Source organism: Mastomys coucha, unplaced genomic scaffold (assembly GCF_008632895.1).
Source record: "Mastomys coucha isolate ucsf_1 unplaced genomic scaffold, UCSF_Mcou_1 pScaffold22, whole genome shotgun sequence".
NCBI lineage: Eukaryota > Metazoa > Chordata > Mammalia > Rodentia > Muridae > Mastomys > Mastomys coucha.
In genome coordinates, this window is record NW_022196905.1 from 252,048,960 (window position 1) to 252,072,956 (window position 23,997).

A 23,997-nucleotide genomic window follows, 5' to 3' on the forward strand; every position below is an offset into this window, starting at 1 on the left:
CTTGGGCTCTATAAGAGAGCAGGCTGAGCAAGCCAGGAGAAGCAAGCCAGTAAAGAACATCCCTCCATCAGCTCCTGCTTCCTGACCTGCTTGAATTCCAGTCCTGACTTCCTTGGTGATATACAGCAATATGGAAATAAGTTGAATAAACCCTTTCCTCCCCAACTTGTTTCTTGGTCATGATGTTGTGCAGGAATAGAAACCCTGACTAAGAGACTGACTTAGCGTGAAATCCATGCTCCTCACCATGGGTGAGAATGTGACCTGTGCTCAGCCGCTCTACTACATCCACTGATGCCTCAGGACAACTTCTCAGTCTGATGCACTACCTTCATTCTTAACTATTTCCTGTCTTGAAATCCTTGCATACTTCACACTTGGCTGATCCTTCAATTATCATATAAGATGGCTCTTCTCTACCAACCTCTAAATCCAGAGACAGTCTCTGTTTTCTTCGTTTAGATTTATTTTCCTTTGGGGAGCTTACCAAAATCTGTGTTCATTAATATATTAGTACAACACTGTCCTAGACTTTCTAGTATGCTAAGTTTTATAATTCCAGAGAGAGTTAATAGCTTGTTTCTTCTCTTCTCTTCTCTTCTCTTCTCTTTTCCTTTCTCTTCATTCCTTCTTTCTTCTTTTCTTTTTTCTCTTTTACTCTTTTATCCCCAGCTATATACCTGTATCCATCTACAATTAAGTGAGAAACCAAGTAGATGCTCAGGGTGTGAAATGCAGAAGACCTCAATAGTGGCTTCAAACAGTGGTATTTTCACTTTTCAATCTTCTATGGTTCTGGTAAATCTAGGAATCCATTCGGGAACCATCAAACCATCATGTAAATTCACCCAGAATAGCTCATCACACATGGTATCCCGACTCCCTCCCAGGGCAAGAGAAATCCATTTTCACTGCTTTTACCAAGGACCTGCTGGAGGCTGTACCTGGCCACCACCCACTTTACCCCAGTGAGATCTAGTCCAGCTGATCCGGGCAGCAAGAAAACAAACAGGAATCTTCAGTTTATACAGAGGAAGAGTCTGCCTCTGGAAAGAGCTTTGTCAATCACGACTTTGGCCAAAGTATCCCAAGGGGATGAAGATACAGTATTCTGAAGGAGCAAGGGCAGAGACGCTTCCTGAGCAGGCCAAGGACACAGTAAATGCAAATAGCTCAACTACACACCAGGCGGTGAGAGTGAAACAGAGTCCTAGGCAAAGGTCATCCGCCAGGCTCCTGGCACCTATCTTAATATTCAGCATTCATAGTAACCTTCCAGTTGCCACTGATTTATGTCTGTTGGGTATATTCCAATGATCTTGTTGATTCAAGTGCGGACAAGGGGCTGTGGCTGAGGTACATAGGTAAAGTCCGCTCCTGGCATATACAAGGCCCTGGGTCCAACTCTTAGCACCAACAAAATGTTTTAAAAATCATTTGAGTAGCAACTGTCCCTGACCAGCTCAGCTCCCTGTTCCCAGAGCTTCTGTACCTTCTAGGTCAACAGGAGGAGGTTTTCCTTAAGAAAGCTTTACCTCATGAGTGGCTTGGCTTTTCTCAGCATCTTGTATGTGAGGTGACATCATGTGCATAGTTATTTAGGGAAACACTGGCTGTGTTCATTGCTTCTATTGTTCATTCATATGTTTTTCTTTCTTGTTTTTAATCTCTGGGGAAGCTACAACCTACAAAATTATGACTAAATGCCTGCTGACACCCAGGTCAGCATTTTCTCTACCAAAAAGCCTCCTCTCTTGGACCAGCTGACAATGTCAGAAATAGCTACAATGGGCTCTCTGTATGGCGGTCACAACATAAAATCATCTAATGAGTATTTTGCATTCCTGGGAACTCCTAGACAGGTGAAGTAGAAGCAGGCTGCTATTTATATATGAAAAACCTTCAAAATAGAGTTGCTAACTACCCTTGTACTCTGAAAGGCTGCCTATCAGGAAATAAACTAAATGGGAGTCTTCTGAGTTTGCTCAAGTTGTCACCATGCCACAGGAGGCACTAGCATCAGAATCAAACTTACTTCAAAGACTAGCGTCTCATTGGTGGGTCCTGGGGCATACAGTCGTTCGGGGTGGTTAAAGGAACGCTGGTATTCAAACGTGGTCCCTGCGAAGGTGAAGTCCCCAGGCCAGTCGATGCTCCAGCCCCCTGTGAGGTAATACTTTTGACTGAGGCTTCGGACAGCAAGATAGCTGGAAGAAAGCTGCAACTCTTGAATCTCAATGCTTCGGGCCCCAGCTGGGATGGTGACCACAGGGTAATACTCTAAATGGACACAGAAGAATATTCCGCAGATAACACTGTAGATTGGAGAATGGTAACTGGGGCAACTCGACATGTAGTGACCATTTTGATGTGGCTTTGATTCTAGTCAATTCTACTTAATAAAGTAAAAAAAAACAGCAATAATTTTCTTTTCTGTTTTGGGGATTTGTGTTTTCTCTCTCTCTATCTTTCTCTCTCTCTCTCTGTATGTGTGTGTATGTGCAGGTACATATGAGTGCATGTGTTTCTGTGTGTACCTGTGTGTCACAGCATGCATGAGCAAGTCAGAGGACAGCTTTTGAGAGTCAGTTTTCTCCCCCCTTTACCTTGGGTTCTGGGGTTCAAACTCATGTTGTCAAGCTTGGTGGCAACTGCCTTCTCGGATGAGCCATTTTGTGGCCCTCCTCAATATACTGCTAAGGTACAATGCATAGACGAAACTGCTCATCCAAAGGTCCTAAGAACCTTACCATGTGACAAGAGCTACCACTAGTGTGAGGTGAGCTAGGGTTATCTTAGCACAGCCCCCTCCCCATTCAGAGGCAGACGTGGGACACTGCCAGGAGCATCATGGGAATGGCAGTGGCTCTTACCATTTGCTTTGTGCTGACTGAGGTACAGGCCTTTATAAAACTTGCAAGTCGAGTTATCACCTTTGCAAACACCACATGCATCAGACACTGCCTTCGAGCCTAGTTCATGGTCGCATCCCACAGGCTATGAAGAACAAAGGCAGGGAAGAATCAAAGATGAGCAAACCCAGTGGTGAAGACTAACAGAGGTAGGGGTTTGGGCAGTTCTAAGGTGAAAGCCAGAGCCTTAAGTCACCCTGGGGTTCAAAGACATTCTCTGGAACTCTTTGTAAATAATATTTTTACTTATTCTTCAAAAATATTCATTCATGCAGATCATGTATTTTGATCATAGATAGCCCCTCCCCCTTCACTTCTCCTGGAATTCTCCCACTCATCTCCTCCCAACTTCACGTCTTCTTTCTTTTGTATATTATTGCTGTCTTAACTCGCTGGTTCTAATGAGTACTGATTATATGCACACAGAAGTGTGGAGTCAACCACTGGGAAATGGGCAATCTACTAGTGGCCAACTTCCCCCTAAGCAAAGCGCCTCTTCCTCTGCAAGCAAATGCATAATTGATCAAATTGCATGATTGATCTGAGGTGTAGACTCTAGCTCTGGAAAACCAGAATAAAGAGTCATGAGCTAGTACCAGACTTCCAGGCCAACTATATGAATGAAGCATAAAAATGCTGAGTAGTACACATTCAGACTTCCTCCGTGCATGTGCATATATGGACATCCATACAAGCATAAACAGGCATGTGCCCACACATGTCTATACATATGCACAGATACTATATGCTCACATGAAAAACTACCCATATACATAAAAATAAGCATAGGCACTTGTGGTATACACACACACACACACACACACACACCGGAAAAGGATGAAATGCTCATTATAAAGTTTAGGTGCAAGGGCAAGTGAGTCCCCAAAGGCCTGGACTGAAAAGAGAGGACAGCTCTGTTCCCACTGCACTTCTGAGGTTCTACTATGTGGAGAACCTGCTTAATATGCAGGCACTGAGACATGACCATCATTTCTGTCTTTGATTCTTATAGCAATGCAAAAGTGGCTGTAACTTACACACATTCTCTGTGCTCAGAAGTAGCTGAAACAGAAAATGAAGGAGTCTTGTGGAAGTTAGAGAAGGCCTCAAAAGTGCACAGCTCAGCTGAACACGTCACCCATCCTCCCTTTGTATGTCATAGAGACTCTCTCAACCATCCTCACAGCCTGAGTGCACACCCTGGGGCGGAAATGTCCTCTTACTTCACAAATCCCATCGATGCAGACGTCGTTACTGTGTGGGGAACAAGGCGTCCCATCTTTCACCTTGCCGGACATGGCGAAGAAAAACTCGAAGTTCTCAGCCTTGCAGTAGAGTTTACATCGATCCTCCTCTAGAGGCAGAGAGATTAAAGGACAGGATCAAGACTAGCTTAGATGCAGAACAGTGTGGCCACCAGAGAGAGAAGAGAGTGTGCAATTAAATCAACTTGGATAGCAATTGTGAACAATGTAGATAGCATTCTATATTGACTTTGTTTGTGAGCATGACCATAGGTGCGCACTGACCACATGTGTTTCAAAAGACAAAATCCCATTTGAGAGTTCACACAAAGCCAATTAAATATTGATATCAAAGAATTGTGGACAATTTTGTTTTGTTTGAGAGAGAATCTCACTATGCAGCCATGGCTAACCTGGAAGTGCCTGTGTAGATAAGGCTGGCCCTGAACTCACAGGCATCAACCTGCCTCTGCCTCTCAAACACTGAGATTAAAAGACTGTGTCACCACTCCTGGCTTGATACCTAAGAAGGTATTTATAATCTATAGAAATCAAAACCATGTACAGGGTTGTCGGATTGTGCGACAGCCTCCCTGGACTATAAATATTCCAGACTTTATGGTCCCCACAATTGATGAATGGCAGAAGATAGGTAAAGGGGTGTCTTTGTGTCTTAATTAAATTTTCATCTTTACAAACAGTTCAGGTTATAGTCTAATGATTTGGTTAGGGACCAGGTCTCCTCAGAAACTTATACAGTCTGTAAAAAGGTATTAGAGATCAACATACTTCAAAAACAAAGCATTGTGGCCTACAATGTTTATAAAAGGTATCAAATTGAAATGTCAGAAACAGAAAAAATAAGAGAAGCTAACTCTAAAGGCAAAACCAGTACTTTTAGTTGACCATTGAGCCCCTGGGAAATTTCTAATATCATAGGAAAAAGAAAAAAGTATAGTTATAGAACTCTTGTTATCTGGAAGGAGAGAGCCAGCCAGTGCCTGCGATAGAGACAGCAGTCCTTGGCCAGCAACTCCAGATGACGTTTCTCACATGGGACCTTCCGTAGGCGACACTGAGTGATATCCCTAACAACAGTTTCACACAGATGTGTAAACAGTTCACAAACAGTCCTGTTTCACAATAGCCTTCAATAGAAGGCAAACTTCAAACTTACACATGAGACAAAATATATTACTGTGGTCAAAATGTGTAGATGTGTGGGTGGATAAAGTGGTTTTCTCTCAACTACAGTGACAAATAACAACGTTATTTAATACATTCTAAGTTTAATACATTCTAATCTCATTCTATAAATGAGATGAAGGGGGAGTTGGATGATGCCTGTGTGTGTGTGTGTTTCTCTTCTGTATTACTCTCAGGAATTAAAAAGCTCTAATAAAAGTTTATTATTTGCTTTGTTTTTGGTCTTTTATTTGTTCATTTTTTTTCTAATATAGATCTGCAGGCACAAACTTGCCTTTTAAAAAGAATAAAAAAGATTTTTTTTAAAAAAAAAGTTTACTGCTCATGGAGAGATCTCTACTGTTTTCTTTTGTTTTGGCATTGTTTTTGAGACACTTCTACTACGTAGCCCAAGCTGGCTTCTGACCTCTGCTTTATGCTACTTACTTTTTAGCATGAAATTCATACAACCTAGAGTCACCTGGAAGGAGAAAACCTCAACTTAAGAGTTGCTCAGATCATTTTGGCCCATAGTCATGTCTTCCAGAGAGTATCTTGATTGGTGATTGATATGGGAGGGCCTGGCCCACTGTGGGCAGCACCATTCCCTCTGCAAGTAGATCTAGGCAATTTAAGAATGCTAGCTGATCATGTGCGGGGCAAAATGGAGCTCGAGGCCATGACAGTTCTACCTAGTTACAAGGTCACCTCTACCAAGTATACACTCACTATTTACGAAGAGCTCATCTCCTTGGTGGCCTCACTCATCATGGGCTTTGGAGTCCTCTTCCTCCTGCTCTGAGTTGGCATCTATGTATGAGTCTCCAAGGGTACCCAACAGGCAGCTCACCAAGTCTATACTTTTGTAAATTAATTTTTTTACCATTGCTACATGTCCCACCTGCTGTTTACAATAAAGGTGGATGTGTGGCAAAAAAAAAAAAAAAAAAAAAAAAAAAAAAAAAAAAAAAATGCTAGCTGAGCATGAACTAGAGAGAGAGAGTCAGTAAAAATTGTTCCTCGATGGCTTCTGCTTGAGTTCCTGCCCTGATTTCTCTGGAGAATGGACTTGGATCTGGAAGTATAAAATGAAGTGAACCCTTCTCTCAGCTGTTTTTTTTGTTTTGTTTTGTTTTGTTTTGTTTTGTTTTGTTTTGTTTTTTTGGTTAGGGTGTCTATCCCAGCAATGAAAAGCAAATAAGGACCCATCTGTTTCATCATCCCAAGGACTGAAATTACTAGTGTGTGCCATTCCATCTGGCCTTCTGTTCTTACATGGTAGGAATGCACCAGATTTTCAAAATAGTGGTCAGTCTCCTCTGATTCTAAGTGTCATATGCAGAAGAAGGCAAGAGCAAAAGGCTCAATTGTCCTGTCTCATGCTGTGGAGACATTAGGTCCTGAGGCAGCAAATTCTCATAAAACTAGTGACTCAAACTGCACACTCCCTTGTTAGCAAAGTTATCTTTGCTGACAATTGTTATCTGCAATGCAATAGTGAAGCTACCCTGAAGCCCAAAGCGTTTTCCCAGCTACAGACTTTCCTAGATTCTGTTTACCTTTTAGCACAGAACCCAGTTAGTGGTAACCACAGACTGCTTTACTGCTACATATGATGGAATGAATCACATGTGAAGGTCAAACAACAGACGGGCAGCGAAGAGAAAGACACGGGGTTTTAGAGAAAAAACTACATATGAGAGACATGGGGTTGTAGGAGTGTGTGTGTGTGTGTGTGTGTGTGTGTGTGCGATTGTGCAAGAGAAAATGCCGTTTTAGATGCTAGAATAGAGTAATTTGACCTATCCCATCTGCTGAGCTGTTGGAGGCTGCTGTGTAGCATCTTTCTCCGATTATTACTCAATTCTTTATTGAATTCTTATAGTGATAGAGAACTTATTGCTTACACACACAGGGATCATGTGTCCTCTTTGGACAGCTAGTATTCATTCATTCATTTCAAATGTTATAGCTATTAAAGCTGGGTATGGTAGCACACATCTGTCATCCCAGGATGGAGGCTAAAACAGGAAGACTGGGAATTCCAGGTTAGCCTGGGCTACAGAGTGGTACCCCGTACCATAAAACAAGGCAACAACAAATCTCTCGCCTTTAAGTATAGACTAAGTAGCCTTCTTGGATGCTATGGACACAAAACATGTTGAAGATGTACCAAGGTTTCCCCTCTGTGGACCCTAAGCTCTTGTAAAAATAATACATAAACAAATACCTGAAAAAACAAGCAAATAAAGTAAACTTGAGACTGGAAAGATGGCTTAGTGGTTAGGAGCGGTAAGCACAAGTGACCGGCGTTCAGTTCTCACCATCCATACACAGTGGCTCACAGTTGTCTGTGACTCTAGTCCCAAGAGATCTGTACACAGACATATGTGTAGGTAAAATATTCAAATATGTGATAAAAACAAAAATTTTAAAGTAAACTCATGCTAAATTATGAATAAAGCAGGACAAACCATTCAGAGAATAAAAATGTCAAAAAATAATATAATGGCTAGCCATTTCTGAGAAGCTGAGATCTTAGGACATTCTGGGCTCTCACATTATTGTGTCCTTTGAAACATGTTCAAGTAAATCTAAAAACACCTCAGTTTTTATTTTTAAAACTTAGATCCTTTTTGTAATAGTAAAAACATCCATAGGCCTCCCATTATTTTCTCTGAAGACAGAGCTTTCAAAATATTCACATTTGCCTCTGCTCTTGACAGTCATAAGGACAGTGTCAACACTCCTGGGCCAGCCAAACTGGTTGTTTATAGCTGTGCGACCTATTCTTAGTATCATGTGGGTCTGTTCACTATGGTTCTTTTTTTTTTTTTTTAAGATTTATTTTATTTATTTTATGTGTATGAGTACACTGTAGCTGTACAGATGGCTATGAGCCATCATGTGTGTGGCTCCTGGGAATTGAACTCAGGACCTCTGCTGGCCCCACTCCTCTGGGCCCCACTCACTCTGGGCCCCACTCGCTCTGAGCTCCACTCGCTCTGGCCCCACTCGCTCCAGCGTAATTCACTGTAACTGTCTTCAGATGCACCAAAAAAGGGTGTCAGATCTCATTACAGGTGGTTGTAAGCTACCATGTGGTTGCTGGGATCTGAACTCAGGACCTACAGAAGAGCAGTCAGTGCTCTTCTCCACTGAGCCATCTCGCCAGCCCCCTCACTATGTTCTTTAGGTACAGGAGCTCTCCTGGTGTCAACTGACAACATAGGTTTGGATTTCTTAGAACGGGGACAGACATCAATTGTCTAAAATGTCATTCCATGCTCATCACCTTCTACCTGTATGCAACCAAGAGTCCTGCAAATCCTTCCTCAAGAAAGTGAGGATGAGATCTGGTAAGCAAGGACAATACAAAGATGCCAAGAAACACATGGACTGACTAGTGATGGCTTACTCGGCATGGGCAATAGAAAGGATAGCAATGTTTTCATGGCAACTGAAACATGTTTTGTTAATTTTAAAAAGCCAAGTGCATCTAGGCATGGTGGCTCACACATATAATCCTGGCACCCCAGAGGCTGAGGCCGGAGGATTGCCAAGAGTTCAAGGTCAATCTGGGCTACATAATTCTAGGTTAGTTTCAGCTAAAGAATGATACATCATCTCAAAACATCGCCCTTGTGTCTCTCAAAGTCAAAAGCAAGCTATAACTTTCAGTTATAATAAATATGAAGAGCTCTGTATAACTTTTTATTTTCTCTCTCTCTCTCTCTCTCTCTCTCTCTGTGTGTGTGTGTATGTATGTATGTATATACAGACATACATCCTTTTCACACACAAAAAAAATCTTCCTCTTCTTTCAATTATCTAATATGTCCTTTTCTAAATATGCTGTCTGTGTGGCATATATGATTTCATGAGTTTTCAGTCTGGACAATTCATACCAATTTCAATTAACATCCCTGAGAGACAAAAATCACTAAGCTGTCAACAGTACATTTAGAAATATAAATCTATTTCAAACAAAGAAATCCTTTTGCTTACAGACAAGAGGTGTCTTCTGGGGGAAAAAAGACTGCAAAAATAAACAATACCTATGAAAGTTGATAAGACATTGAACCAGGACAAGCCTCAGAAATAGAAAAAAAAAAAAACCAAACCATGGAAACTGTGTAGTGAATTTATGTGCCATCTACAGTGAGACAGTGGAGTGTCACAGTGATGGAGTTACCTTCGACTTTTGTATAGGGTTTCCAACGGTACAACCATCCCCGGAAGGGCTTGTTGTTATACTCTGCACACTGCTGGGCACGGAAATCCAAGCTGTTCTCATGACAAGGGTTAATGTTGCACAGCTTGTAGATGCGGCTAGATCCTGGACAGTACTTGCCACCATACTGAGGCCTAAAAACAGAATTCAAGAATTTCAGCACTAAGCACTCCACTTTCAGCCACATGCAATAATGCAGGAAGGGACAATTGAGGAGAGCATCATTGTGCTATGGGCACTTATATGTAGTTTATTACACAATTGGAAACATATGCCCCATGTCTGGTTACTTTCTGCTACCAGGCAGACATAACTAATCAACCACAGAGCTCCTTTTTGTTTTCACAGAGACTTAATACGGCCTCATAATTGCCATATCGTTTTCATCATACTGGAAGGCAGCTGCTGCTGTGTTTAATTGTAACTGACACCTAAAAACCAAACTCATTTCCTATCTCTGACCTATTTTTTTATATTCTAGAACTTGAACAACTGATGACAAAACTATTCTTGATACTTCATGTGTCAGAGATTCTGTGATCACAGATATTCTCTGCAGTGGGTTTTTGTGCCACACACACACACACTGTCTGCACTGGTATCTAAAGCTTCAAGTAGAGATCCACCCTGTACCTCTAGGCTCCCTACTCCATTTTTATCATATCCTAATCATCTTCCTGCAGTTCTCATGCACCTGCTGCCATGAAGATCATGACATGTGGAAGAAGGAAGAGAAGATCTTATTTGCCATGAGCTCCAGCCTGGAGCTAGCACTCTGGTTATTTTCCTACATTGGACTGTTTAATTCCAATTGATTCTCCACTCTGGGAGACGTGGTCTGGGGGTCACCAGCATAATCACTTTTTAACTTTGGTAACCTGCTGCTTTCCTGCCAAGCACAAAAGAGAAGGGGAGCATAGTTCCCAGAGTTGAGAGCCTGATGAGGATGTGAATAAATGTAATCTCAACAGTGAGCTCTTAACATCTTAGCGAGCAAATTCAGATGGGCAAAGGCCAAGAAGAAAAGTGAAGAAAACAGGCAACTGCACTGCAGATTAGTGCCAGTCCCTCCAAACGCTAACCTCTCAGTGAGTCTCCCCTGGCGCAAGTACTCTCTTTTGCTCTCCCAATTCACAGCTTTCTCCAGAGCTAATACTCAACCATGGACCACTTCATAGAAAAATCCGCTACCAGCAGGTAACACGAAAGGAGACTCAAGGTTAATAAATTTAGGTGGTTAAAATTCTTTGTCCCCATGGGGACAGGCTAGATATAGAATACTGCTAGATTCTATGCCACAGCATCTTCTAGTATTCTCTTGAGATCCCGTGGATGAATTTCACAGACACAGAAAGAGTCTCCTGACCAGGATGACATTTTTATGCCTTTTCAAAACACGATGGAGCAAATGGCTAAACAGCGCTCCATTAGATCCCCCCAAGACTTCTCAAATGATCATTTGTTAGGCAGTTAGAAAACCTTAAGCTGTATTATCATGGCCTCAATATTCTTTACAAGGATTATTAAGACAAATTCTCAGCTTAAGGCTTTCTCTCTGAGGTTTTTAAATGTTGGCTGCACTTGGCCTGCCCATATTAGAAAGGTTAATGACCATCCCAGTATGTAACGTTTCCAATCTGCACAGTTTGGAAAGGGGCCTCAGACTCACAGCTCTCTCCTCTTCAGACAGACGAAGTGGAGGGTGGGCAGGTGGACTACACTCAGCACGCCAGTGAAGGTTTCACAGTTCCGCGGGACAGTGGGGGTGAACCCCAGACCTTTGGACTCTGTCCCAGACTCTCTTCCTTGTCACCTACGATTGCATTTATCTGACCAAGATAGGCACATGGGAACTGAGACAAGCCACACAGGAACTGGGAGAAAGATCCAGTAAGCAGAGTGGTTAGGGGCGCAGTCTTAAACACTGAGGCAGCTATGAATTTGATTTCATGCAGTTTCAAAAACTGGCTCAACGTTTTTGAGACGTTATAGATGAGTTAAACTATAAATATTTTAAATAGGTCATTCTCTCAAATTACAAGCCACACTATGCTCTCTGTGATCGGAATACTCAGATTTCATTTTTCATTATGGGATAGAGTCAGAGTAGTCAAAGTGATGACTGCCAAGAAACTCAAGTGTTCCAACCCAAGCACATTCTCCCGTAGCCTTTTATTCTGTCTATTTGAGACCCAGTCTCAAAAGGCAGCACAAGCTGGATTTGAACCCAGAATCTTCCCGCTTATGGCTTCTGAATGATGGAGTTGAGGGCCTGCTCTGCCACACCTGGATTTCTGTGGCCTTAGCATGAGAGTGTGGATAAATGAACAGAAATCTTTTGCATAACATCCTGCAGAGTAGTAAGCTCGCTGTGATTAGAAACAAAAAAATAGAGGCAGAAAACAAAGTCTTAGCACATGATATTGCATTATAAAGCAGAACTGTATTTGTTTTTGCACCAGTGAATGTGACCAGAGATGCTTATAGTATTCATTGCTTATATGATTATTAGTATCACTAGGGGAATGTTGTTAATGACATATGGACATATGTACATAGCAGGATTCCATCTATATTTTCATTTATAATCTCTTATATTCATATTCTCTCTCTCTTTCTCTTCTCTTTCTCCCTCTATATCTCAGACAAGACCTTGTATATCTTATTTTTGCTACACAGCCAAGAATGAATTTCAATTGCAGATCTTCCTGAATCTACCTTCTGAGTGATGCAATTCCAGGTGTGTGTCACCAAGCCTGGCTTAGGTGGGAACTGAAGACAGAGTTCTCATACATGATGTGTAACATGGTGTATTTTCCAAAGAAACTAGTGTGCCTTTTAGGGGATCCTGCTGATGTTGATCACTGAACCTGGAAATTACTGCTTAGAAAAATGGGTCCTGAGTCAGTTCAATGACTATGGGGAAGCCCCAGCTTCCTCCCAAACTCCCCTGGCTAGGTGGCACTAGAGTGAGCATCCTGTAATTCTTTGCTGAATAGACTTGTGCTTTAGGAAAGTTCTAGAATATCTATCTCAGCATGTTGCTGTAAATTTTTTGCATGATGTCCACAGGAATATCCCTAGGCTCTGTGATGGTTTGGTAGATAAAGAAGCAAGAGAAATGTCAAAGGGTTAAGACAAATAAATGTTGGGCCTTAATTTGACTCCAACATTGTCGGTGTGATACCCAAGCAGGTGCCGATGCTCTGAGTGGAATCTGTTGTCTCTGTTGGTAGCCCATCTTTGAAACAGAGGGACAATGTAAGGTTGGAACTGATGTGCTTGAGAGAAGAGGTCTAGAAAAATATTTTGAATGGCTCATGCCACTGAAAACAATGTGGAAGAAATAGAAACACCTGCTCCAGACAGATGAAGCAGTCATACCTCCAGTTTGACATTGGCCGTTGTAGGATCAGATGGTCTTTAAACCATTGTAAAGTTAACAGTGTGGGTGAGTCTACACATCAGCCTTCTATACTTCATTCCTTTATAAAACAAAACCCATCCTTAGAAGAACCTCAGTAGATGAACTAGAAACCACCTACTGCTTCTCTGGGGGAGAAAACAGAACGGGCCAAACTGAGCTACAGATAGAACCAAATGGTAGAATTTAGCTGAAAGAGAAAAATAAATCAGTAACTTCAAGTTGAAAGAGTGGGAATGAAATCACCTTTGCTCTAATAAATAGAATTAAGAGCTGGGTAGAACAACCCATTCAACCATCCTTGGATGGGTTAATAGCTATTTGGTTTATTTGTGGCTTCACCCTGAGGAAGAAGAGAGTCTGTTCCAATTATCCTTGCTCTCATTTAACATGACAAAACTCCACTGAGTGGAAATAGTTTAGTGATTAATTCTTTCATTTGGAATCTCTAAAACCAAGATAGGCTATTTCCACAAGCAGCGATCTATCATACATAAGGAGAGTTCTCAATCCCAAAGATATGAGAAAGGTTTTCACTTAAATCCCAGGGGCGTCTTTCCTGCTGGCAGAGCTATTAGTTAGCTGATTTCTTTCTTGCTTAGGAAAATATTGAGATTATAAAATGTGGCCATGTATGAAAACCAGACCCAGGAAATATGCTACAAAACCCAGAGTAACAGTAAGTCTGAACAATGTTCTCTAGGACCTTGGCTGTAGTTAAAGCATCCGAAAGTTTGTTTCTACAATCTGGTATGAATCATGAATAGGTCCCCAGCTTTGCTCCCATTATATTCAGGTACTGAGTGCGAGGAGTCCCGTAGGAGACACATTGTGCTTCTTTTAGGACAGGTGGCAATGCCTAAAGACATTTCTATTTGTTACAACTTGAGGAATAAAGAGATAGAATACAATTCCATCAGCACTAAATGGAAAGATGCCAGGGATGCTGAAGATCCCACAATGTAAAGGTGACCACAGGCCAATTTCACCACATGACCGCAACTTCAAGGCCAGCCTGGGGTAGGTAAAGAGTTCACCACAAGCCAGGACCTCATCTGTAAATACAAAGTTAAAGATGACCTGCAAAGGGAGCTAGCTCAGGGCTAGGACGAGTCATTATGTGTGAGGCCCCAGGATCAATCCTCAGGGGAGGGTGAGGGAGAGGGAGGAAGGCTGGTTAGCTCTAAAGCCAATTAAGATATCCCAAGAAACATGTTACGTACAGCATCTAATTATCTCCAAACTATACCTTGGATGCTGGGAAAGAGAAACTGAAAAGCTTTCTAATAGCACTCTGATTACTGACTCAGATGAAGGGCTGTTTGTCTCTTTTGAAAATGTTTCCTTTTTCTCCTGATTGCATTGTGTGTTTAGATTCTCAGTTCACCCAATGTGTTTGCAGTGCTTATGGCCTCCAGCTCTCATGCAGAACACTTTACAGCCCTCAGCTGGGCTGGTGTTTGTGCCTGTCTTGACCCTGTGCTCATCATACACAAGGACTCTGGGGAAAGGGAGAACAAGTTGCTGGTGGCTTCACAGTCAGCAGCAAAGGGTTAGGGTGCAGGGCCAGGGTGTTGGGCTCCATAGTTTGTGGTCTAAACCCCTGTGGCTGCCAAACCTCAAATTGGTGGTAAAATTGACACTTTTCACAATCTACCATACTCTACAGGACACTGTTAGTGATGCCTCTGTAGCTACCACTCCCTCTATGGAGTGGTTATCTGTGACCCTGTCATCCTGGGGAGGTTGAGGTGAGGACTGTGGGTACCATATGGACCACAGAACCTCTTGTTGTCTATTGGATGCTTCTTGTCTTTCAGATCAGTTGGTGTCTGCCTGTCTGTCTCTGTCTCTGTGTCTAGATCCATCTTCTGTCACTCTCAATATAAGACATCTCACTATATCTCTGTCTCTCTTTCTCTCTGTCTCAGTCTTTCTGTCTCTCTCAATATAAGATCTCACTATGTCTGTCTTGCTGTCTCTATCTGTCTGCCTATCTGTCTTTCCTCTCTCAATATAAGATCTCACTATGCTGTGTCCCCCACCTCAGTATAATATTCTACTGTGCTGCCCAGATTAGCATTGATCCTCTTGGCTCAGCCCCCTGAGTGCTGAGATTGTAGGTGTATGCTACCACCACAGGCGTTGGAGGGATTTTGATAGACACTCTTCCTAATCCCCCCAAGTCTTCTGAGATGGATCTAATGTCTCATTTTGTACATAATACAAGCTTAGAGTTCTGTGACTTTCCCAAAGTCACACAGCTAGAAAAGGGCCAATGAACTTTCTGGAGTCTTTGTACCTCCACAGCCTCAGACCTTTCTATGAGGAAAAAAGAGAAGTTTTCCTTCCACGTGTGAATCAGAGTCTTTCCAACTTACTAAAGAGTCATTGTGTTTTCTCAGGCTTGGGCCCCATAATGAACAGATCACAGTGTCCGTCAAGGTGACCACAGGCCAATTTCACCACGTGACCGCATGCTCTACCTAGTTCTCAGTGTCTTTTTGTTTTACTTTGAAAGAAAATTAACATTTGTCATCAACATTGAGAAATTTCACAGGCACAAATTCGTGGTTTTGTTTCTGGTATCTTTTGAGAAGTCAGACAGGTCTACTAACAGGGATTGGAGCTCACCCTGCAAGGTCAAAATCTTAACATGTTCTGAGTTCATCTGTTGGAGACACACACATTCTACCCAACAAGCTGCTCGGCTGTACAATAGCTCAGGTATTTGACTCTTAGGACTGTAGAGCCTCGGTTCAAACGAAGAAAAAAGCTCAGCGAGCGATTGGAGTCTTTGATCATCGGATTTATGCACAGAGTGACTCTGCTGATGTGTTCTGAATTCTACACTCCACTCCTCTTCCCACACCATTTCCCAGTGCACACAGCCTCACAGCCTTCATACGTAAACAGTAAAACCTTGGCTGGTTGCTTTCAACTGGAAGGAAGAAAAAAAAAATCCTACTCAAAAGTCAAATCTTTCTGGAGCCTTACTTGGGGTTGCTACAGTGTCTCTCCTGGTACTTGACTCCTCCGCCGCAAGTACGAGAACATTCTGACCACTTTGACCAGGCAGACCACTGGCCGTGGATGGGCCGGGGCCCGAGTTCTCCAAGCTTTACACACTGGCCTTGCCGACACCACTGCAAAAGAACACGCAACACGGCTCCCATCAGAGGCTACCTGAGAAAATGCAGGAGAGGCAAATAGCTGCACAATCAAAAAGGAAAATAGGGTCTGGGAAGGCAGGAAGGACAATATGTGACTCTGGGGTACAGCTCTTCTTTGGTGCGTTTTATGAATGCTCAGTGGCTCGTGACTGTTTCCAGCATTTTTAAGGCTTCCTCTAAAGCAGTGGTTCTCAACCTGTGGGTCACGACCCTCCCAGGGATCATGATTCATACATCCTGCATATCAGATATTTTCATTATGATTCACTGGAATTATGAAGTAGCAACGAAATAATGTTATGGCAGGAGGTCACCACAACCTGAGGAACTGTATGAAAGGGGCATAGCATTAGAAAGAACCACTGTTCTAGAGAAAGGTGGCTTTCTCTCCACTGTTGTAGAGAAAGGTGGCTTTTCCCATCCTCACGCTGAGAGGTACATGCTTTATGAACTAGCTATCCATGTAGAGAAAACATGCAGATAAGATTCGATACAGTGTGGTCCAAGCATCCGGACCAAATCACAAGGATCCCTTTGATGCTTAGAGGCAGTGCTACTTATGGAACAATTTCAATGCATTCAGGACTTGATCGCTGTGATTATTCCACTGTCAAAGCAGATGCAAGATACAACTAACAAGTGCTTTTTACCCTATTCAACTGCCACATACTCATCTCATATGAAATCAGCAACTTTCTCTACAAACAAATTACACTCATAGAAGGTGCCTATTTCAGACGGTCTGATGACTGGCGATCTTCAGCGTTCTAGATGGATTTGTTCCGAGGCTTTCATTTGGTTGTGAGTCACACAGGCGGGCTAAGGATACTTTTCTCTTCACCTCCACTGTTACTTGTTCCTTTGCAGGAAATTCAGGTTTTGTTCAAGTCCCCTCTCTCGCTCCCTCTCTCCCTTCCCCTTCCCTCTCTCTTTCTGCTCCTCCACTAGGTCTTGTGTTTGTCTCTGGTAGTATTGCTTTTTTTCTTTTTTTCCTTGATGTGTTTTCACTTGGAGCTAAATCCTGCAAGACTTAGCAGAACTGTGCGCATTCCTGAAAAACCTCTGTGCTTTGATCCAAAGGGCTGGGGTTTATTTAGGTGATGTCCAGTTTGGCTGAGAAGTGGGGTTCAGTTGCAGAATTAAAGGGAGCCTGTTTGACTTCTGGTTCTCCCCTTTCCCTGCATGACTGCTCACTGTGTTGCTTTGTTGATAGTGAGTTTGTTTTGGTTATGATTTTTCCTTTCTTAAAATTCTTGCCTTGGGCAGATCAATCCCTTTTTTGTAAGCTTTTCTTTTGTCTGGGTTAATTGCGATTTCAGAGTTTGAGATTACATAATACTATGGGGAACCAGTTGGTCATCTGAGGGTTTTGGCTACTGTCACCATGCCTCTTTCTCACTGGGAATCACAGGACCTTTACTGGACCGACTCTGGACAAAAAAGCAACAGCTCATGGTCCCATTAGCATCAGCAGCCACCACAAAATACCAAGAACAGTAGGGGACTGGTACATACACCAAGCCTTCTAGCCCTTTTCAAGCAGTTAGGAATTAAAGACTACTTTGCATGTGGGAAGTTATCAGGGAAACACTGACTTGCTCAGTTGCACAGGGACACAAACATAGCACACATAGCAGAGTCTAGATTTCATACCTCCATAGGACTCATTCTGCTTCCTATAACCAAACAAATTATCAACCAATGGCCCTCAATTTTAATCTAATTTCTTAGTTGGACATGTGTTCCTTTATTTCTGTGTCAATCAATAAATGAATTGCACTACCATCATCTCAGTATTCACCTGGTTCTAGGTCAGGCTGCTGGCAGACTGCCTTCCTATGCCTTTGCCATCTGTGTAACAAATGGGAATTTACAGAATTCTACATATGCATGCAAATAACACACATGCATATATAAAATATAAATATTAAATAGATGCCCATGTAATCTTATCTATCACACATATTGCTAGTGTTTCTTAAATATTCAATATTACTGAGTAGCCATGACTTGTACCATTTAAAACGTGTTATGGATCTTGCTACACAATCTAGGCTGATCTCAAACTCTTGGAGATCCTTCTGTCTCAGTGTTTTGCATGCTGGGATTACAGAATGAGAGCCTGTGCCCTACCTAAATATCTTAGAGCATGATAACATAGATCTTCTTCTTCTTCTTCTTCTTCTTCTTCTTCTTCTTCTTCTTCTTCTTCTTCTTCTTCTTCTTCTTCTTCTTCTTCCTCCTCTTCCTCTTCCTCTTCCTCTTCCTCTTCCTCCTCCTCCTCCTCCTCCTCCTCCTCTTCTTTCTCTTCTTCTTCTTCTTCTTCTTCTTCTTCTTCTTCTTCTTCTTCTTCTTCTTCTTCTTCTTCTTCTTCCTCCTCCTTCTCTTCCTCCTCCTTCTCTTCCACCTCCCTCCTCCTCCTCCTCCTCCTCCTCCTCCTCCTTCTTCTTCTTGCTAAAACTTTTCAAATGTTTTATTTATTTTATTTTATGTGCACTGGTGTTCTGCCTGCTTATATGTGTATGTGAGGGTGTCATATTCCCTAGAACCAGAGAAACAGACAGTTGTAAGCTGCCATGTGGGTGATGGGAATTGAATCTGAGTCCTTTGGAAAAGTAGCCAGTGCTCTTAACCACTGAGCCATCTCTCCATCCCCCAGACCTTCCTCTTTCTTGCATATATGTCTTGAGATGGAAGTACTTGGCTTTCCCCCATTTTAGTTGCATGTGCTTGCACTCTGCCTCCATTTCTGTACTCTGTCAAAAGACTCTCCAATTTAAACTCCAGTGTCCATTTTGGTATATTGTACTCATTATAGTTCATTTGACATTCATGCTGCATTCATTCTGAATTCCTTTACTGGGTGGTAGCAGCTAGTCTGAAGGCCAGTAACAATTGACGGCTTCTGCTATGGGTTCTTGGAAGAACAGGGCTGACTTTTCAGTGTGACTCATTTCCATACCTTCTGAGTATTATCCTGAGAGTTGGTACTCAATAGTCACCAATGAACTGAAACCACTTTAAATGATCAATGTTTCTCTCTGGGTTAAGAGTGTTTTAGGAAAGTGGACTTGCTAAATCTGCTTTAATTATTTCTATGTTAAGGTCACCTTTTCTACCACACCCTCCTAGGGGAAGAAAGACAATAGAAATGAATATGAAAGGTTGTGTAGACACTCATTTCCTGACCCTTGGGGCTCTGGCCTAGGACATGGAGTTTAGCCCACAAACAGAACACAGTGAATCCTATCAGTTGAGTGACAGAGATAAGTAAGATGCAAGACCCCACCTAAAAGAGAGAAACACAAATGAAAATATTTGCATAAGAATGAATGAACTGGCTTATATTGGAATGCTGCTTTATAATCCTCTCTTGGTGATGCTGGTTACTTTAAAGAGAAGCTAGAAGAAGGAAAATAAAAGCAGCCAAGAAAATGTGCTGTGCTATGGCTATAGTTTTATGACCTCAGCACCATTCCAGAGCTACAGACTAACAAGTGCACAGTTACCATACTCTGGCCACAAACGGTTCCTTCTGCTGCAGGCATGAACTTGGTTTCACATCTATGGCCCACGCGGTGGCACCAGAGTGATTTGCAAATGTCCTGAAAGGAAGAGAGAGAAAAAAAAGGTACTGTGAGACTGATAATACATGCAAACGGGCAAACAGTCAAAGCTTTGGGGTACAGTATTTTACGAGGGGATGGATGTAATCAACCAAACTCCTCAGAAAGTACAGGCAAGTTGAGTTGGTAGCAGTAAAGCCATTTGTTGCAGTAAGTAGATAAAGAGGAAGTGTTTGTGGAGCCTGCAAGTTCATGTATGTTTAGTGATTGGGATGGTAGCACTGATTAATGTCCAGCACCGACAGTTTGGACCTAAGAGGTAGGTAGGTTGGGGTGTGTGTAAGTATGTATGTGTGTGCATGCACGCACATGCGCACATGAGCATGTGTGTAGATGCATGCCCATATGTGCATACACATGTGGAGGTCAGAGGAAAACTTGCAAGCATCAGTTCTCTCCTTCTACCATGTGAGTCTTGGCAATCAAACTCAGGTCATTGGGCTTAGTGGCAAGCACCTTTACCCACTGAGCCATCATCTCATTGGGCTTGAGTTCTGTCTTCTGATGACACTGACAATATCCTAGGTAGCAAAGGCAACTCTCACTCAGGCCATTTCCCCAGCATGTTTTAGAACTGCTACTAGCTACAGGTCTACTTTTCTCTAGCTGTCAGTCTGCAAGTTATCAAACTATCACCTGGCCCCACAGAGGCGTTCTTATGGACAAATGAGGTGCTGCGTAGTTGGGGACCATTCTGCTTGGCACACATGACTCCTAATGTGTTGGCTATTATTGTCACTATCATTGCCACATTCTTGATCTTGTGATTTCCTAGTACCTCTGCAAGGTAATTCTGGCAGGAGATCTATGAGATAATTTAAAGGGTTTTGAGGCAGTCTCTCCACAAATGGAATCAGGGTTTCCATCTATAGGGGCTTCCATATCAAGATACTCTGAAGTTGAAGGCAGTTGTTGAGCAAGAGGTGTGAGGCATGTAGGTTGGACTGCAGGAGAAAAGGGTCTCCATAAAAACAGTCCAAGTCATTACTATGGACATGGGCTAGAGGCGGGATCATCCATTTGGAACAAAGATCATTTTGCTGGTGAGCATCTTCAAACCTGGTGCCAGTTCAAGCTATAACACTGAAAACTAAATAGGTTTGTTTCCTACAGCCTATAGAGAGCCATGACCCACACCTATGGCAGCCATCATAAAGATCCCAGCACAGAGCAAAGAAAAGGGGAGACCTTAAGAAGAAAGGGAAGGGAGACTGAGCTGGTGCCCTGAGCAGACCTTGTGTATAAACTCCACATTCAGTCCCACAACACCCAGAGGAAACCCCACTTCCAGGCTTTCTAATATGCCTAGGATCATAAGATCAGAGGTGAGGAGGACACAACATCTGTTCCAACACTGGGAGAAACTGGGACCAGCGGGACCCAGGCACACAGGATTTCCACCAGTCCAGTGGCACAGGTTCCCTCCAGTCTGTCTGGGCCAGTGCTGAGCAGACCTTGGGCGCAAACTCTGCAGCAAGTCCCATAATACCCAGAGGAAGCTCTACTCCCAGGTGCTCTAACAGTTCCAGGATCACAGGATCACAGGATCACAGGATCACAGGATCACAGGATCACAGAGACAGCTTCACTCTGAAGAGTTGTGAAATAACCAAGGTCACAGGAAGGATAGGTCCCAGTCAGATTTAGCCAGAGCAGGTAGCACTAGAGATAACCAGATGGCAGGAGGAAAGCTTAATAACATAAGCAACAGAAACCAAGGTTACTTGGCTTCATCAGAACCCAATTCTCCCACATAGCAAGTCCTGGACACACCATCACACCAGAAAAGCAAGATTCAGATATAAAATCACTTTTCATGATGATGATAGAGAACTTTAAGAAGGACATAAATGACTCCCTCAAAGAAATACAGAACACAGGTAAACAGCTAGAAGCCCTTAAAGAGGAAACACAAAAACACCTTAAGAACTACAGGAAAACACAATCAAACAGGAGAAGGAAATGAACAAAACCATCCAGGATATAAAAATGGAACTAGAAACAATAAAGAAATCACAAAGGGAGACAGCTTTAGAGTTAGAAAACCTAGGAAAGAGATCAGTAGTCATAGATGCAAGCATCACCAACAGAATACAAGAGATAAGAGAGAGCATCTCAGGGGCAGAAGATACCATAGAGAACATTGACACAACAGTCAAAGAAAAAACAAGAAGCAAAAAGATCCTAACCCAAAACATCCAGGAAATCCAAGACACAATGAGAAGACCAAACCTAAGGATAATAAATATAGAAGAGAGTGTAGACTCCCAACTTAAAGGGCCAGTAAATATCTTCAACAAAATTATAGGAGAAAACTTCCCTAACCTAAAGAAAGAGATGCCCATGAACATATAAGAAGCCCACAGAACTCCAAATAGACGGGACCAGAAAGTAAATTTCTCCTATCACATAATAATCAAAACAGCAAATGCACTAAACAAAGAATGAATTTCAAAAGCAGTAAGAGAAAAAGGCCAAGTAACATATAAAGGCAGGCCTATAAGAATTACACCAGACTTCTCACCAGAGACTATGAAAGCTAGAAAATCCTGGGCAGATGTCATACAGACCCTACAAGAACACAAATGCCAGCCCAGGCTACTACACCCAGCAAAACTCTCAATTACCATAGATGGAGAAAACAACATATTCTATGACAAAACCAAATTTACACAATATCTTTCCACAAATCCAGCCCTACAAAGGATAATAGATGGAAAACACCAACATAAGGAACAAAACTACACCCTAGAAGAAGCAAGAAAATAATCTTTTGTTTTTTGTTTTTTGTTTTTGTTTTTGTTGTTGTGGTGTTGTTGTTGTTTTCGAGACAGGGTTTCTCTATATAGCCCTGGCTATCCTGTAACTCACTTTGTAGACTAGGCTGGCTTCGAACTTAGAAATCTACCTGCCTCTGCCTCCCAAGTGCTGAGATTAAAAGCATGTGCCACCTCTGACTGGCAAGAAAGTAATCTTTCAACAAACCCATACAAACATAATTCTATCTCTAACAACAAAAATAACAAGAAGTAACAATTAGTTTTTCTTAATATCTCTTAATATGAAAATTAATATTACCAACATATCTTAATTGATTGAAATTCAAAAATATGAGGAATTAGAAATTTGTTGGCTGTCATCCAGTGGTCTCTCTAATTTGGTAATTGGAGAAATAGGTCCAATGTTGTATAATCCATGTACACTTTCAGCTTGTTTGTTTGTGACAATGTCTTGCTGTGTACAACATAATGGTCTTGAAATCTTGCTTCTTCTATCTCAGCCTCTCTATTAGTAGGATTGTTTATTTGATGTTTTTATACTATACTATGGTTTTCAGAACAGCTTACATATTTCAAAATTATTTATACAGCCAAAAGAAATGTAGACAACTAATTTGGGAGGTGGCTTGTAAGAGAACAACAAAGAGTGAGACTGAATGCTTTGCTTGATATTTATAATTATGGTATAAAGTTTGAAGAAGAGGACTTTATAAGTTACTCTTTCTCTAAGATGAAGGCTTTTCAAAATCATCACATCCATTGAACCAGATTCTTACCCTCACCTAGTGTCTTTGCCTCCCTCCAAGCAGAACCTTTGTTCATTGAAATAGTTGGTGAATGACTTCATGGATAGACCATCTTAATACACACACCATTTCTTAAATGAATGTAATCTGTTTTCTGAGAATGAAGACAATCACTCAAGTCAAATAGCTCTGACCATAGCAGGAAATCTATATCCAAAATTTGTGCCTACAGTTCACTCCTTGGTGTAACAGAACTGTCAACTCTTAGCTTAGCTACTAGGGAGGTAAAATCTTTTGGTGATATGAGGGTCATTGAAGTACAGCCTCATTACAATGAACTCCAATGCCTAAAAATTGTTCTTATTTTGGGCTTGTATCACAGTAAGAGCCAAGATTTTAAGCTCTACTAAAAACAAAACAAACAAAGAAACAAATAAACAAAAAGACTTTGTCTATTTGTGTTCATTTAAAAAAGCAGTAATGTTGTATTTTTTAAAAAATATACAGTTAATATGTTTGGAGTTATTTAAAATTTTATATTGAGAAAAATATGTTTTCAGTATTGCTGTAGACAAGCATCTACATAAGACTGTTCAAATTAATTGTTGTTTATATCAAACAACTTTTATAATACTCATTTTTATTGTTACAATATTTTATAAATTTTAAAGAA

At 41.7% G+C, this 23,997-nt stretch overlaps 1 protein-coding gene across 2 annotated transcripts in view; it reads right to left on the reverse strand.

Moving 5' to 3' along the window:
- Nucleotides 1-23,997, reverse strand: part of Adamts18 (ADAM metallopeptidase with thrombospondin type 1 motif 18) — a 151,221-nt gene that overhangs the window by 34,622 nt on the left and 92,602 nt on the right. For both annotated transcript variants that reach the window (XM_031341504.1, XM_031341506.1), the window contains 6 exons: nt 19,682-19,777; nt 15,997-16,145; nt 9,537-9,709; nt 4,136-4,266; nt 2,874-2,997; nt 2,036-2,280 (listed from right to left, as the gene is read on the reverse strand). In XM_031341504.1, coding sequence (XP_031197364.1) covers nt 2,036-2,280; nt 2,874-2,997; nt 4,136-4,266; nt 9,537-9,709; nt 15,997-16,145; nt 19,682-19,777 — 918 coding nt within the window. The remainder of the gene's footprint in view (nt 1-2,035; nt 2,281-2,873; nt 2,998-4,135; nt 4,267-9,536; nt 9,710-15,996; nt 16,146-19,681; nt 19,778-23,997) is intronic.